At 34.6% G+C, this 14,801-nt stretch overlaps 2 protein-coding genes across 2 annotated transcripts in view; one reads left to right on the top strand and one right to left on the bottom strand.

Annotated features, from left to right (window-relative positions):
* dsc2l (desmocollin 2 like) overlaps positions 1–10,650 on the top strand; it is an 11,264-nt gene extending 614 nt beyond the window's left edge. The window contains exons 2-16 of the mRNA XM_016277108.1: positions 1,976–2,078; positions 2,905–3,095; positions 3,185–3,298; positions 3,453–3,608; positions 3,718–3,859; positions 4,437–4,591; positions 4,698–4,832; positions 5,049–5,234; positions 5,746–5,993; positions 6,368–6,510; positions 8,035–8,256; positions 8,415–8,651; positions 9,553–9,668; positions 9,765–10,049; positions 10,173–10,650. Of these exons, the coding sequence (XP_016132594.1) occupies positions 1,976–2,078; positions 2,905–3,095; positions 3,185–3,298; positions 3,453–3,608; positions 3,718–3,859; positions 4,437–4,591; positions 4,698–4,832; positions 5,049–5,234; positions 5,746–5,993; positions 6,368–6,510; positions 8,035–8,256; positions 8,415–8,651; positions 9,553–9,668; positions 9,765–10,049; positions 10,173–10,385 (2,646 nt within the window). The 3' untranslated portion in view covers positions 10,386–10,650. The remainder of the gene's footprint in view (positions 1–1,975; positions 2,079–2,904; positions 3,096–3,184; positions 3,299–3,452; positions 3,609–3,717; positions 3,860–4,436; positions 4,592–4,697; positions 4,833–5,048; positions 5,235–5,745; positions 5,994–6,367; positions 6,511–8,034; positions 8,257–8,414; positions 8,652–9,552; positions 9,669–9,764; positions 10,050–10,172) is intronic.
* A 2,651-nt stretch (positions 10,651–13,301) lies between these two features.
* Positions 13,302–14,801, bottom strand: part of c1ql1 (complement C1q like 1) — a 3,371-nt gene continuing 1,871 nt past the window's right edge. The window contains exon 2 of the mRNA XM_016277167.1: positions 13,302–13,597. Within this exon, the coding sequence (XP_016132653.1) occupies positions 13,418–13,597 (180 nt within the window). The 3' untranslated portion in view covers positions 13,302–13,417. The remainder of the gene's footprint in view (positions 13,598–14,801) is intronic.

Raw genomic sequence — 14,801 nt, 5'->3', positions numbered from 1 at the left:
ACAAATCTAAGCACCCTTAAATCAACATGAGAAAACATGTTTTTTAAGATTATAAGACAGCAGCCTACTTGCTTTTAAATATGTTGGCATAAACGTCAATGAATTTTAGGCTAACTGAATATAGTCTACGAAACTACTATACTTTTATCACATTTTTACAGAACAACAAATAGGCCTGGTGAATTTAATGAATGAAATAGTAAATTCTTCTGCTTTTTTTTTTTTTTAGAATATTTTTGTGATTTTAATTTTTTTTTTTTTCATGGATTTTAATTTCTTATTTTGTCATGACAGTGGTGGTAAATACCATGTGATCACATTTTATTATAGTCAATAACTAGTACTATAGTACTATGGTAATTTGGTGGAATCTGTGTTTACCATGGTTTATATTTAAGTAAGTTTTCCCCAATGATAATAACCAATTATGAATTGATTCCCCCCTACCTTTTTCCAAACAATTTGGAAATGATTTAGATGGGATATTGGTTAAATCAAATCAAATATAATTAATTAGTTAATTGGTTGGACATTGTGTATTATAGATTTGAAAGGGATTCAACTACTTGAACATTACTATGGTGATTTGGTGGAAACTATGTAAACCATGGTTTATTTTTAAATAACTTTTCCCCAGTCATTATAATAAATTATAAATAGATTTCCCCCTACCATTTTCTTTCAACTATTTGGAAATGATTTAGGGTTGGATATTGGTTAATTGTGTGTTGTGGATTTCAAAGGGACGAAACTACTAGAATAATGAAGTTCTCACTAATTAGTTAGCCTATCTGCATTTGAATAGCCTGATTGATTGTTTTGTTTTTTTTCTCCATCAAACAATTGTGTTGCTATGTTTGCTTAGTATCATCCAGAGCGAAACTAAGCTGCTGACCAAGTAAATCAGTTCTAAAAAATGTTAATTGATTTGTTTTAAAGGAACCACAGTGCTATTGTAAATGTCTTAATTCATTCATTCATGCATTCATTCATTCATTCATTGATCACTAATGTTGACTAAAGAGAAAGGTGCTATCACTTAGCTGACTGATGTTCACTGGGTGGGTCAGTTATTTAGATTTTTTTTAGTGATGGATTCATTAAAACCTGAATGTAAGTTTTAAACTTTGTGATTTCCTGATATTGTTCAGGTTCATACACTGTGGTATGTTTTATTGACTTATGTTTATTGACTCCATTGTTGGTGTCAGTAAAAGACGCATGAAGACAAAATGACAATAAACCTTTTAAGCATTCAACTAAAGAACTTATTTACACGTATTTTCAAGTCTTTAGCTCTACAGGTTCTACTGGGCAGATTAGCCTAGTTTGGAGATAAGATAGAGCTGATATGAATATATAACCGAAACCCATAACATTACACCATATATTGAGACAGAATACCATATAACAATACGTAGAGTACTTGAAATCTGCTTTGTGTCTTGGCTTATGGTTAATGTTACCTTGATAGGGGTTTTGTTTAGCTATGTTCTTATTGTATTTTTATTAGCCACAGTTTCCCATGTCATTCTTGAGCTATGCGAGTCATTGTTTCAGTCCATCGCTGTTTGTTTGCCGCGCACAAACAAAGGCACTGGTGTAATGCTTTCATGTAGCTGTTTAGGACTGAATGTAACAATCAAGAGATAATGTGACGAGGTTTGCTGTGTAAAACAAGTAAATAAGGTACTGATTAATAATGTTTTTGCAAGTCAAACACCCCTATACAGTATGCTATATTACGACAATAAGGAGTATATACTGTATTCAATGTTTTAAAAATGCATTGTAGTTCATACAATTAACATGAATCTGATTATCACACAATCCCAATCCTCACCTGATTCATTAGGATTAACATTTGAAGTCATATGTTGTTTCAAACTACATTACTCAGGTTTTGCTCAATCACAGTGGGGAATGCAATACTCCCTTGATTCTCCCTTTCACTTGCTTTCAATTCCACCCTCAGGTGCTGTTTCAGAGCGCTGCGTCTTGTGAGTTGAGGCCTGTGCTTGTTCAAGTGCCTAAGAGGCTGCCCGCCGGTTATGTCATCTCCGAAAGCAAGGAAGAATGTAAGATTTGTGGTTTCACTAAGCCTTTTCATACCGCATGTCATGAAATGAACTTTTATGCAGACTTAAGCTTTTCCTTCATTTGATGTTGCTAATTAGGCTACGTAACATGACGTTTACATAAAGATAATTAATGATAAAATAATTTGTTCTTCCAAAAATGATAAAATTCTGTCATCATTTACTCACCCTCATGTTGTTCCAAACCTGTGTGACTTTTTTTTTTTTGCTTCTATGGAATGAAAAAGGACCTGCAAATAGACACAAAACCAGCATAAAAGTATCATAAAAGTCAAAATGAAAAAGAAAAGTCAGCTGAATGGAAAGATTATCAGTGAATAATGATGGAAATGCATTGGTTACTTAAACAAAATAGTCATATTGCTTCAAAATACTTTTTTATGATACTCTATTTTGCCAATCACTAATATGTTTATTCATATTTTAAATAAGCTTTTATTTTTATAGTCTCAGTTTTAATTTTAATTTTAAATGTGTAGTCATTTTTATGTGCTTTTGGCATTTTTATTAGTTTTCGTTTGATTCCATTTAGCTTTAATTTTAAAGTTTTAGTAATTTTAGTACTTTATTTCTAATGTTCTTTCTTTTTTGTATTTTTATTGCTTTATTATTTTAAATGGATAGTAAGTTTTTTTCATACTGGTGATACTTTTATGGTGATTTTGCATTCTTTTTGAAGCTTGAAAGCTTTAGTGATATGATGCTGTGTGAAAAACAAGCAATAGATTCAAATTGCTTTTGATTTTGGAAAGCTACAAGGCTTGGCTGTGGAATAATGGCCTGTCATTGTTGTATTTTGTCACAGTGAGTCTCAAAGGCTGTGCGGCCAAACCTGTGGCCTTTACTTCCAGTGACCCTGACTTCACTGTGAATACAGATGGAAACATTATCACAGTTCATGGTTTGGAGATTACAACAAAGCGGTTTTCTGTACTGGTGCAGGATGAGAATGGAATGGATTGGAGGGTGGACATAATCCTGTCCTGTAAAGATGAGGTAAAACTACAGCCTGTAATTCTTAGCTATAAACCATATGATCTGGATCAGCAGCATGACAAATGCTTCTCTATATGTTCTGGCTTCAGGCATCTCAGAAGTCTAGCAGTGTGGCTCGCAAGCGTACTAAGAGAAGATGGAGACCGTTGCCTTTCTCTTTAGTTGAGAATGACACGCCTCCATTCCCAAAGGAACTGGAGATGGTGAGACCGAGTAACATAAGCTAGATCTCTACTTTAGTCATTCCTTTACTTCCTTCCTGTTTTATTGTCCATTCCATGATCTCAGTTTGACCTTTTGTTATATTTCCTGTTTTCTTATGCTCTCTGACATATTGCTGTGTTCATCTTTTCTCAGATTGGATCTGATTCTTCAGTAAATTACACAGTGTATTATGAAATCAGTGGACAGGGTGTTACTAAAGATCCTGTGGGCCTATTTATTCTAAACAAGAACAACGGCATGCTGAGTGTGACTAGGTCTGTCGACCGTGAGCAGTACCCACAATTCAATGTGAGTCTGAATATTTCAAACCTTATACAGAAAACAGTACATGAGCTTATAGTCTGGAATATGATTATAACATCAGTACAACTAAATTTGTCTGTTTCTCTTGTTGTAGTTTATTGCTCGTGTGTTTGACATAAGAGGCAAGGAAACGGATGCATATCTGCCCATCACTGTGAATGTGGAGGATAAGAATGATAACACACCTGAATTCATAGGAAGTCGATTCTTCACTGTAGAAGAACGGTGCAGGGCAGGTATGAAAGAGAAGGACGAAAGATGCATTTTCCAATATCAAGTTCAGGGCAAATATCACACCAAAATCAAAGAATAGAAATAAGAAATTATATTTTAGAAATTATGGAAGGTGTCTTTAAGACCATTAAAATCATTTGGATTTTGATATTATTTTCATAACAATTCTCATCACTATAATAATAAAAAAGATAATTATTTTTATATTCTCAATAATGTAATGCGTAAAAAATATATTCTGTTCTGTAGTACTTGTACATCATGGTAGTATTTGTTTTACAACCTTTAATTTATTGAAAATATCGTTCGTTCGATATTCATACGGTGTAATTTCTTATATATAATTATTATTTTTTTTCTTCTAATTTATGTGTTATTAAATTTTTTTTTATTATATTTTGGGGTAAAATATGACCCAGAGTATTCTTGACAGGCTTTATGAAATTTTCCTGTATGTTTAAAGTGAACTCGTGGTCTAACGGAGAAATGCAGTAAATGATACTAAACCGAACCTGAATATACTGAAAGTGAAATTGTATTTTGTAGTGTATTCAATCATATTTGCATTCTGTTTTTCAGGTACTGTAATAGGACAAGTGAATGCCACAGATAAAGATCAGCCAAAAACCCCCCACACCTTCATCAAGTTTACTCTGCAAAACGCTACTGATATGTTCTCCATTGATCCTTTTACCGGAGTAATAACTGCTAAAACTAACACCTTAGACAGAGAGGTATTTTTCTGGTTTTGTGTTGTATCTACAATGCCTTTCTGTATTGTGTATACAGATGATAGAGTATGCCAATAATGCGAATGTTTTTATTTTATTTTTCTCTCAGGCTCAGGACAAAGTCTGTATTGAAATAGAGATCAGAGATATGGGCGGTGCTACTAATGGGCTCTTCAGCAGAGGAACAGTTGTGATTACTCTCACAGACGTTAATGATAACCCTCCTACCTTTAAAGAGAAGTTGGTAGGGCCCTTTTATTGGCTATACAGCAATAAAACAAAACAAATAAAACTACTACTACTACTAAACCACTCAGATGAACAGAATTGCATAGCTCTCATCTTGAGATATTTAGATACTTAACTAACATCGATAACTGAAAGGCTTTATGTTGTAAATTGTGGTATTTGAACTTTAAAAAAAAAAAAAAAATTTTTTTTTTTTTTTTTTTGGAAACAGTACAAGGCCAAGGTTCAGGAGAACCAAGAAAATGTGCTAGTTACTAGGATACCAGTGGAAGATAAGGACTTGGTTAACACCCCCAACTGGAAGGCCCTGTTTGAGGTCACAAAAGGAAACGAGAGTGGGAACTTCAGGATGGAGACAGACCCCAAAACCAACGAGGGGCTTCTGTATGTGATAAAGGTTAATGGTTTTAAATGCATAAAAATAATAGTCTGTACAGGAAGTTATTTTGTGGAAGCATTTGAAAATCACCTTTTTTGGCAAGAAATAGACCCCAGATGTCTTTGATGAATCCGTTGAAATTTCGTGGAATTTGCCCTTTGCTAGTACGTTCTAGTAGCGATAGCTTCCACTGAGGGTCACAGTCATTATCTTGAGAGCTCTCTTCACTCTCTGACAGGGTTGTGTTGGTTTTATTTATAGAGGCACTGCAGGGTTAGCTCACTATTTTAGAGCTGTGTGTGAAAACGCTTGTCTGTTCGATATGCATGTGCGGTTCAACCACACCCTGTTATATAAAGTACATCCATCAGGCAGGCAAACACAGGTTCTTCTCTTCAAGGAGAATTCAAGGCAGAGCTTTTGACAGCTCTTCACGGCATAGGCGCTTTTGGGTGAAATAAGCAAGTTTTATGTAGATGCACTTGAGTGAATTCTTAGTGTTCTCATTCCTCTTCTACTCTACTTTCAGGGATTGGATTTTGAAAAAACTCCACTGGTGAAGCTGGAAATAACTGCCCGTAATGAGGTTCCACTGGTTGGGCCTGACACTAAATGGCTCTCTGTGCCACTCGAGCTCAGTGTGGGAGATGAAGATGAAGGACCAGAGTTCAACCCTGGCATTCTATATCTCAAAGTCAAGGAGAATGTTGCCAATGGAACCGTCATTGGAACCTATAAAGCTCTGGATCCAGAAAAAAAGAACAGTGATGGAATGAAGTATGTTCTTTTATGATGTTTGGTTTATTTGAGGTTAACTAAATAATTCTCTTTAAAGCACCACCTTACACATTCAGGTGGTCTTTGGTCTTCTGTTCTGTTATGCTCTGACTAGCTGTTTTGGAAGACAAGCAAGAGCATGTCTTATGTAAATACGTCCAAAGAATTTAATAAGAAAATAATTTTAATTATACAGGACTTTAAGAGTGATTAAAAAAAACTTTCCTGTAACCTCTCTAGATTTTTTTTTTATTGCATCTAGTGTCTCTATATATGACATTAGAGTGTATTATGGTAATGTAATTGTACATGATAAACCTTTATACTGTATTTTAAATGCACTTTCTCACTTTTCTATTTTATTTATGTGTAAGGTACTATAAGATGACTGATCCAGGCAACTGGATCACTGTGGTGGAGAACACTGGAGAACTGAAAACAGCCAATACTATAGATCGAGAATCACCTTTGGTCCACAAGGATATGTACAACATAACCATCAGAGCTGTGGATGAGAGTGAGTCTGGACTTGATGTCACACACTTGACAAAATAATTAGATTAAACTTGATATCTTAACTTAATAATCTGTGGACATTCAGCACAACAACAATGAAACATTGGTGTGTTTCTGAGTACACACTGTATATGTGTGTGTGTGTGTGTGTGTTTTCTCTGGCTGTCAATGAAAGACCATTTGCATTTGGTTGGGTAGAAATAGCTTCAGGCCTCTGCGAATATTTCAGGATTTTGTGGTGTGATGTAACATGTCTTTTTGATGACGATCAACATGTCCTACCTGACAGTACATGTTCTAAACACTGAATGTTGTTGAATGGCATTCCAGGAAGAACTGAGTACATTTGTAACTCTTATGCAACTTTTACACGTGATTTTTATCTTTGGACGTCACCAGGCTGCAATGTTTTCACTGCTAATGGGCGTTCTTGCTGCCCTAATTTTATTGGAGGTCTGTGTAGTTGGACATAGCTTTTGAGAAACTGATCACAAACGTATGCATGTATGTAAAACCTGTTTCAAAAAATCGTGAGATGTGAAGTCACGATTATGAGATATTGCAACTGTGAGATGTGTAGTCACAACTGTGAAATATAAAATTGCAATTGAGATGTAGTTGCAATTATAATATACTGTAAAGTCAGTTATGAGGAAGCTGCAATTAAGAGATAAAAAGACGCATTTAGTGTGAAGCTATATTTGTTAGAAAGTTGCAATTGTGAGAAAGTTGTCAAAATTATGAGGTTGCAGCTATGAAATATAAAGCTGCATTTGTGAAATATCTCACAATTGTTACAGTTTCAATTCTTAGATGTAGTCACAATTGTGAGATATTAAGTCACAAATATGAGATGTAGTCGCAATTGTGAGTTAGAAAATAGCATTTATGAGAGTTTCAATTAAGAGATAAATGCATTTATGAGATGTGAAGCTATATTTGTAAGAAAGTTGCAACTGAGATATAAAGTCACAATTATGAGAAGTTTTCAGCTATGAAATAAAGTTGTGTTTGTGAGATATGTCGTCACAATTGTGAGATATACAGTCTCAGTTCTGAGATGTAGTCGCAATTGTGAGATATAAAGTCACAATTATGACATATGTAGTCACAATTGTGACAACATTGCAATTGTGAAATGTAGAAGCAATTATGAGATGTCACAGTTGTGAGATATAAAGTCGCAATTATGAGATGTAGTTGCAATTGTGAATGATAGTCACAGTTATGAGATATGAAGTTGGAGTTATGAAAAAGTAGCAATAAAGAGATTAATAGACAATTATGAGAAGCAAATTATGTAAGAAAGTCGCAATTGTGATAAAGTTGTCATAATTATGAACAAAAGGGTTACAGTTGTGAGATATAAAGTTGCAATTATTAGATATAAAGTCACAGTTGTCACGATTATGAGAATTAAGGTCATGGTTGTGAGAGATAAAATTGTGCATTGTAAGCCAGTTGCATTCTGGCAATTTGTTTCTCTAAAGCTACATGAAGCTCACTGGAATCTCTCTTTCCTCAGGTAAGAAGACAGGAAAAGGGATGGTTATAATCCAGATCGAAGATGTGAATGATAACATCCCTGTGATTCCGGGCAAAGACCTGATCATGTGTAGTAAGGGCGATATGCTGAGCTCTGTTCTGGTTGAAGCCGTGGACATGGACAAGCCACCTTACTCTACTCCCTTCATTTTCGAACTTGGAGCAGATCATGATGGGAAGTGGAAACTGAAGGATACTACAGGTAAGGATAGAGGGCATTGATGTTTCTTAGGGCTGGGGGTTTATCTACTTTTTTTTAATATATATAATTTCTCAATATAGCAAAAACAAACAAAGGCTGATAAACTGAAAGTGTTGCAGTATGATCACAGACATCATGTCTTTCCTCCTCTGATGCAGGTTCCTCTGTGGTGCTGGAACAGGCTGTGACCATGCCCAACGGTCTCTACAGTGTTCCTCTCTTGGTGAAGGATCTGCAGGGATTCGGGAAAGAGCAGATCATGGATGTGCGAGTGTGCACTTGTGAGAGGGTGGACAATGGGTTGGGAATATGTGGGGCTCGGAGTGCCTCTTCCTCTTTGGGCAGTTTGGGAATCCTTGCCTTAGTTCTCTCTGGCCTGCTGTTGCTACTATTAAGTGAGTGCCCTCTTCTGGCTATGGCCACCATATATTACATACGTTTATTTACATATGTAGATACATATGTTTACATATACATATATTTACCGATAGACACACTACCATTAAAAAAGTTATTAAAGAACTATTGTCCTAACCAAGGATGCATTTGATAAAAGTACAGTAGAAATAGTAATATTAGGAAATATTTTTTGCAATTTAAACTAATTGTTTTATATTTTAAAATGTCATTTATTCTTGTGATGGCAAAGCTGAATTTTCAGCATCATTACTCCAGTCTTCAGTGTCACATGATCATTCAGAAATCATTCTAATATGCTGATTTGATGCTCAAGGAACATTTATTATTATTATTATCAAAGTTGAAGAGTTGTGCAAAGTTAATAATTTTGTGGAAACTGGAATCATTTTTTTACGGATTATTTGAGGAATATAAAGTTCAAAGAACAGCATCTATTTGAAATAGAATTTTTGTAACAATGTTAATGTCTTTACTGTCACTTTAGATCAATTTAATGCATCCTTGCTGAATACGGTCCTTAAACTACACTAGTCAACATTTGAAGTGGATCAAAAAAGTTAATCAAAGTTGTCCTAAAACCAAAATGCGTTCTTGTCTTTTGATCCACTTGAAATGTTGACTAGTGTATATACACAAGTCCAAGAGTCTTTTCCATTTATTTTTATTTTACACATTATATACCAGCATAATAATTTAAGTGAAAAGTTTAATTGAAATTTTAACATGAATTTCTTAGTATTCAGTGTTTTTTTGTTTTTGTCAAAACCTCTCAAAAAGATTTTTTTATAGTCTCAGACTCAAATTTTTCCTGTTACGCCCATAAATGATTCTCAGAAACACTGATACATTTGCCTTCTGTTTTTCTTGCCGTATCAGGTCTGTTGCTCATCTTCATATGCAGTACTAAGAGAGACAAGCTTTACATCAGTGATGACACAGGAACAGGTGGAATGCTGCTGAAATCCAACACTGAGGCTCCTGGTGAAGAAGTGGTAAGAAAAACACCTCTTTTTTAAATGGTTAAATTAATCAGAGAAACCACTAGAAGAGTTTGACCATATCTGGCTGGAATGTCTTTCTCTTTTTAGAAAGATGGAGCTTTGATGATGATTCCTGGGGCAGAGGTAGTGGACGGGTCACTACAGAGCGGCCTGATGGAAAGTAAGAACATGACTTCAGCTTCAGGGCGCTACGGGCAGTCGTTTTTCCAGGGAGGAGGCGTGTACAACACCACCACTCAAGGGTTTGGGACAGAGAAGTACTACTCATCTGGACGCTATGATAACAACATGCACGGCAATGCCACGATACAGAAACTCTCCAATACGAGTGCTCTGGACACATGGAAAACCAACGGGCGCTACTTGGACAGAGTGAGCTGAATTTATACATTCATTCACCCAGGAAACTCATATTTCACATTCTCTCTGTTTTTCGTTCATGCTCTACTGAAGTTATTTTCACGTGACCTAAATTGCGACCTTATTTTGTGACAGAAACTGACTTACTTCGGAGACGAGGCGGAGGGGCGGTATGCGGATGACCTGCTGAAGACTTATGGGCATGAGGGGATGGGATCTCCTGCAGGCTCTGTAGGATGTTGTAGCATCGTGGGTGAACAGGAATCACTGGACTTTTTGAACACTCTCGGCCCCAAATTCAGACCACTGGCTGACGTCTGCTACACCACGAATCGAACCGGAAACTAAATCGAGACGTGACTGAGATGAGAGAGTACTGTATGCTGTTTGCCAGGGCCCTTCAAAGCACACTGCAGAAAATCATGTTCCTAATCAGTATTTTTGCCTCGTTTTCTAGTAAAAATATCAAAATGTCCTTAAAACAAGATTAATTTACTTGAGAAGCAAAATTATGCAAGACCATTACTGAATGTTAAGTCTATTTTTTGATTGTTTAAAGGTAAATCTCACCAAATATTATTATATTTAAGCTCAAAAATAAAATTAATGTTTAAGAGTAACCTTAACTCCATGATACAGTGGGGCAAAAAAGTATTTAGTCAGCCACCAATTGTGCGAGTTCTCCCACTTAAAAAGATGAGAGAGGCCTGTAATTTTCATCATAGATATACCTCAACTATGAGAGACAAAATGAGAAACTCTTAGTATCTCAGTTTTGCTTCTTAAGTAAATTTACCAAGTTTTGAGGATATTTAGTTATTTTTACTGGAAAACGAGACAAAAATGCTGATTTAGAAAACTTTTTTTTGCAGTACATGCCTTTCTGCTGGATTAATCAAGTGCCTGTGTTTGTCTCTTAAGTTTTTAAGTGTGTGAATGATGCAAATAAGCTTTTCTGTAATTTGTTTTGCTCTGTTTTGCAAACCTCTTCCTCACAGAGCTGAGGAAGGACAGTTTCAATATAAGTAGGCCTATACAGAAGAGACATTATTTTCTCCCCGATCGATTGCAATTCTCAGCCGTGTGAAGTATTAACTGAGTCTATATTTACAAGACCACGATGAAGTGTGCTCGTAAACATTTTTTGGGCAACGTATGGAATTCAGAGCGCTCTTCAGCTCCAAAAGCACTGACACCACGACATCAACTCTGGACACTGAACTCATCCTTGGGCCATGATGTATTACTGGAGTTTTTGTGTTATTTTCTTACAACATTAAATGGTATAGTTGCTATAGGGATTTTTTATTTCAATGGAAAGAAACCAAATATTTTGTATGTAAGTCACTTTATGCTTTAAATGAAGATAGAGGTGAAAGGTGAAAGAACAGGTAAATTTGGGAAAAACTACTTAGAAGTAATTTTTTTTATCTCTTTGATATTAGTTTTGTTCTGACAGCACCTTTTAAGATTTCTTTTTTTTGTTTGTATTTGTGGTAAATATTACCAACATAGATGTTTAGAGGGTTGTTCTGATTTTAAACTTAAAGGGATGCTCTTTGTAAATATTTTAATAAAATTGATTGCAGACCCTATTTTATCGTCTAGTACTGTTTTTATGCTGCAAAGACACATTTATAATTGAAAGGCACACATAAGTTTAAAATGTACCTTTACCCAGAGTTAAAAGCAGGGTTTAGAATGATAACCCAGGGTTAAGCGCAATGTGAAAAGCCCTGAAGTGTGAACGTTAATTTACCTGGGTTAGAAAGACGATAACACACAGGTTTAGCACAGTGTGAAGACCCTGTTTAATGCTGAACCAAGGTGGCATAAATGCAGTTACACAGAGACTATAATGGCAAAAAGTTATGCTATGAAATTAATGTGTGAAGTGTGAAATTCTAAATATTAAGATAAAAATATGATGGTACACATACAAAAATATGAACATAAACAGTGTCTGACAGTAAGTATTTTTACTTAGTTACTGTAGCACACGTTAGCACTTTATGAAATAGACTGATCATTGAACAATTGCTGCATTCAATTTGTACTTGGTAGTTAGAAATTCCGAGTTTGTATGAACTGGAACGCCCTCATAATTTGGAGTTCCAACTCGGAATCTCGAAGGAATCACAACAACTCCAACTTCAGAATCCAATATGGCTGCTCAGTGCATCAACAGAGTAGAAACAATAGTAATACATTGTTTATTAGCACATGTTGTCTTTGTCTCAATAAAGTCAGTGGTGCACACAGTTCGATCCATTTGTATAGCCTTGTATATCCATTTGTATTATCTGTGCAAAGTAACGCTTATGTGTTTTTATGGTGAATTGCTTATGTTTGATTCCAAATGAGCCATGAACTGGTAGCAATATGATCCTCAGAGTTCGGGTGTGCAGAGGATTTCACAGATAGAATGAAATTTAAGTAATAATGCTGATTTTTAACCATGTTAGAAAATATATATATTTTTTTACATGTACACTACCAGTCTTTTTTTAATCTTACTTTTGCATATGGTAGTGTATCACAGTTTCCACAAAAATAGGCTATTAGGTAGCAAAAATGATAATTGATGATAATTAGAAATGTTTCTTGAGCACCAAATCAGCATTAGGATCGTGAGACACAGTAATGGCTGCTGAAAATTCAGCTTTTTATTCTATAACATGAATAAATAACGTTTTGAAGTATATTAAGATAGAAAATAGTTATTTTAACTGTTGATCTGTGATTTTAACTATTGCACAATATTACTGATTTTACAGTATTGTTGATCAAATAAATGTAGTCTTTGTGAGAATAAGAGACTTCTTTCAAAAACATAAAAAAAATGTAAATAATAATCATTCAAACTTTCGACCGATAGTTCAATAGTTAGGAAAAAAATTAAATTTCAGTATACTTGTCTGTAGTGCATTGCACCTCATTTTTATTCAGCGATTAAAGGATGTAAAAGTATTAAGTGTATTACTTCCTGTCTGCTGTAGGTTAAGTGAAATCAATAATCCAGGGTTGGATTTGGTCCCACTACACTCTTACAGTGAATCTGATCTTTGTGTGAGACAGGGCTGTTAAAGCGCTGTGACTGAGCTGCTGTTGCTGAGTGTGTATGTCTGTTGTGTCATTCTCAATCTCCCTGAAGTCCAAGTTTAATATCTGTGCCAGTGCCCTGTGAAGTATCTCGCCAAGGTCTCGGCCTTTGAAAACAGAAGAATTAATTCAATATTCAATGAAAAGTCTCAGGCAGGCAAATTGCCAGAGAATTCATTCTTTATTCAAGGAAACACCCACAGTCTGAATGCAAAGAGGCCTCTTTAAACTAACAGAAAGAAGTTAAAGCAGAAAGAAATCATGTTTGTCTGTTGGTCTCAGATCTCATAGAGCAGGTAACCAGAGAAGACACTGAAGCGGCTTTCTGAGTCCCTCTTGCCTAGTTCACTGTTGTTCAGCCAAACATACAGCCGGTCTCCAGCTTTAAGCTGCAGCACTACATTATTGCTTGCGGTGTCTGTATGAAGAACATCCACTGCCACCGCACTCGCCACAACCTAGAACACACAACAGTGGAAATGAGCAGATTTATCAGACTTATTATGCTGCAAAAGATGTGAGTCCTTAATATTTTATTATGTAGCAGCTGTTTTATTAAAGCAACAAAGCAGGAGTTTTCAGGACGATGTTTTTTTCTTCTTTCTTTTCTTCTTTTTTTTAAGTTTGAATTTAATCTTATTTATTTATTTTTATAAAATCTACAAAATTGTAAGGCTTACAAATTTAACATATACATTTAAAATTGAATTAAATATATTCAATCAATAAACAATTTCTGACCCTGGACCACAAAACCAGTCATAAGGGTCAATTTGAAAAACAAAACGGAGATTTATACATCATTTGAAAGCTGAATAAATAAACTTTCAATAGATGGATGTATTGTTAGGATAGGACAATAGTTTACTGAGATACAACTATTTGAAAATCTGGAATCTGAAGCTGCAAAAAAAAAAAAAGAAAAAAATCAAAATATTGAGAAAGTCGCCTTTTAAGTTGTCCAAATGAAGTTCTTGGCAATGTATATTACTAATCAAAAATTAAGCTTTGATATATTTACGGTTGGAACATGATCTTTACTATCCTAATGATTTTTGGCATAAAAGAAAAATCAATAATTTTGACCCTTACAATGTATTGTTGGCTATTGCTACAAATATACCCGTGTCACTTAAGACATTAATTTGAATGTTTCCTTTTTTTTAAAATTCTGGTCAGAAATCAAGGGATTAATTGCAATTATACTATTCCCAGCAATAAATACATTTGCAATACGCTTTTTAAAAAATAAATAAATAACTTTATATATATATATATATATGCATTATAAAATACATATATAAAATATATATATTAAACATTATAAAATACATTTTAATTGAATTGATGTACAGTATAAACCTGAAGATAAATATTTTATTGACAGAGCGTAGAAAAAATACCTAAGTTAATACAAATACTGTTTTGTAGATGGCTGTATTTTGCCAATGAAGAGCACATTTTGCATTTACACTTTTGTTCACGTTCAAACGTTTGGGGTCAGTAAGATTTAAATTTTTTATTTTTTTTGTAATTTAGCAAGGACACAATAAAGTGATTAAAAGTCACAGTAAAGACATTTATATTGTTACAAATAATTTTTCTTGCAAATAAATATTGTTCTTTTTAACTTACTAATTATCAAAAAATACTGAAAAACTG

The sequence above is a fragment of the Sinocyclocheilus grahami genome, unplaced genomic scaffold, assembly GCF_001515645.1.
Source record: "Sinocyclocheilus grahami isolate Dianchi unplaced genomic scaffold, SAMN03320097.WGS_v1.1 scaffold109.1, whole genome shotgun sequence".
NCBI lineage: Eukaryota > Metazoa > Chordata > Actinopteri > Cypriniformes > Cyprinidae > Sinocyclocheilus > Sinocyclocheilus grahami.
This window is presented reverse-complemented; position numbering and strand designations above follow the sequence as displayed.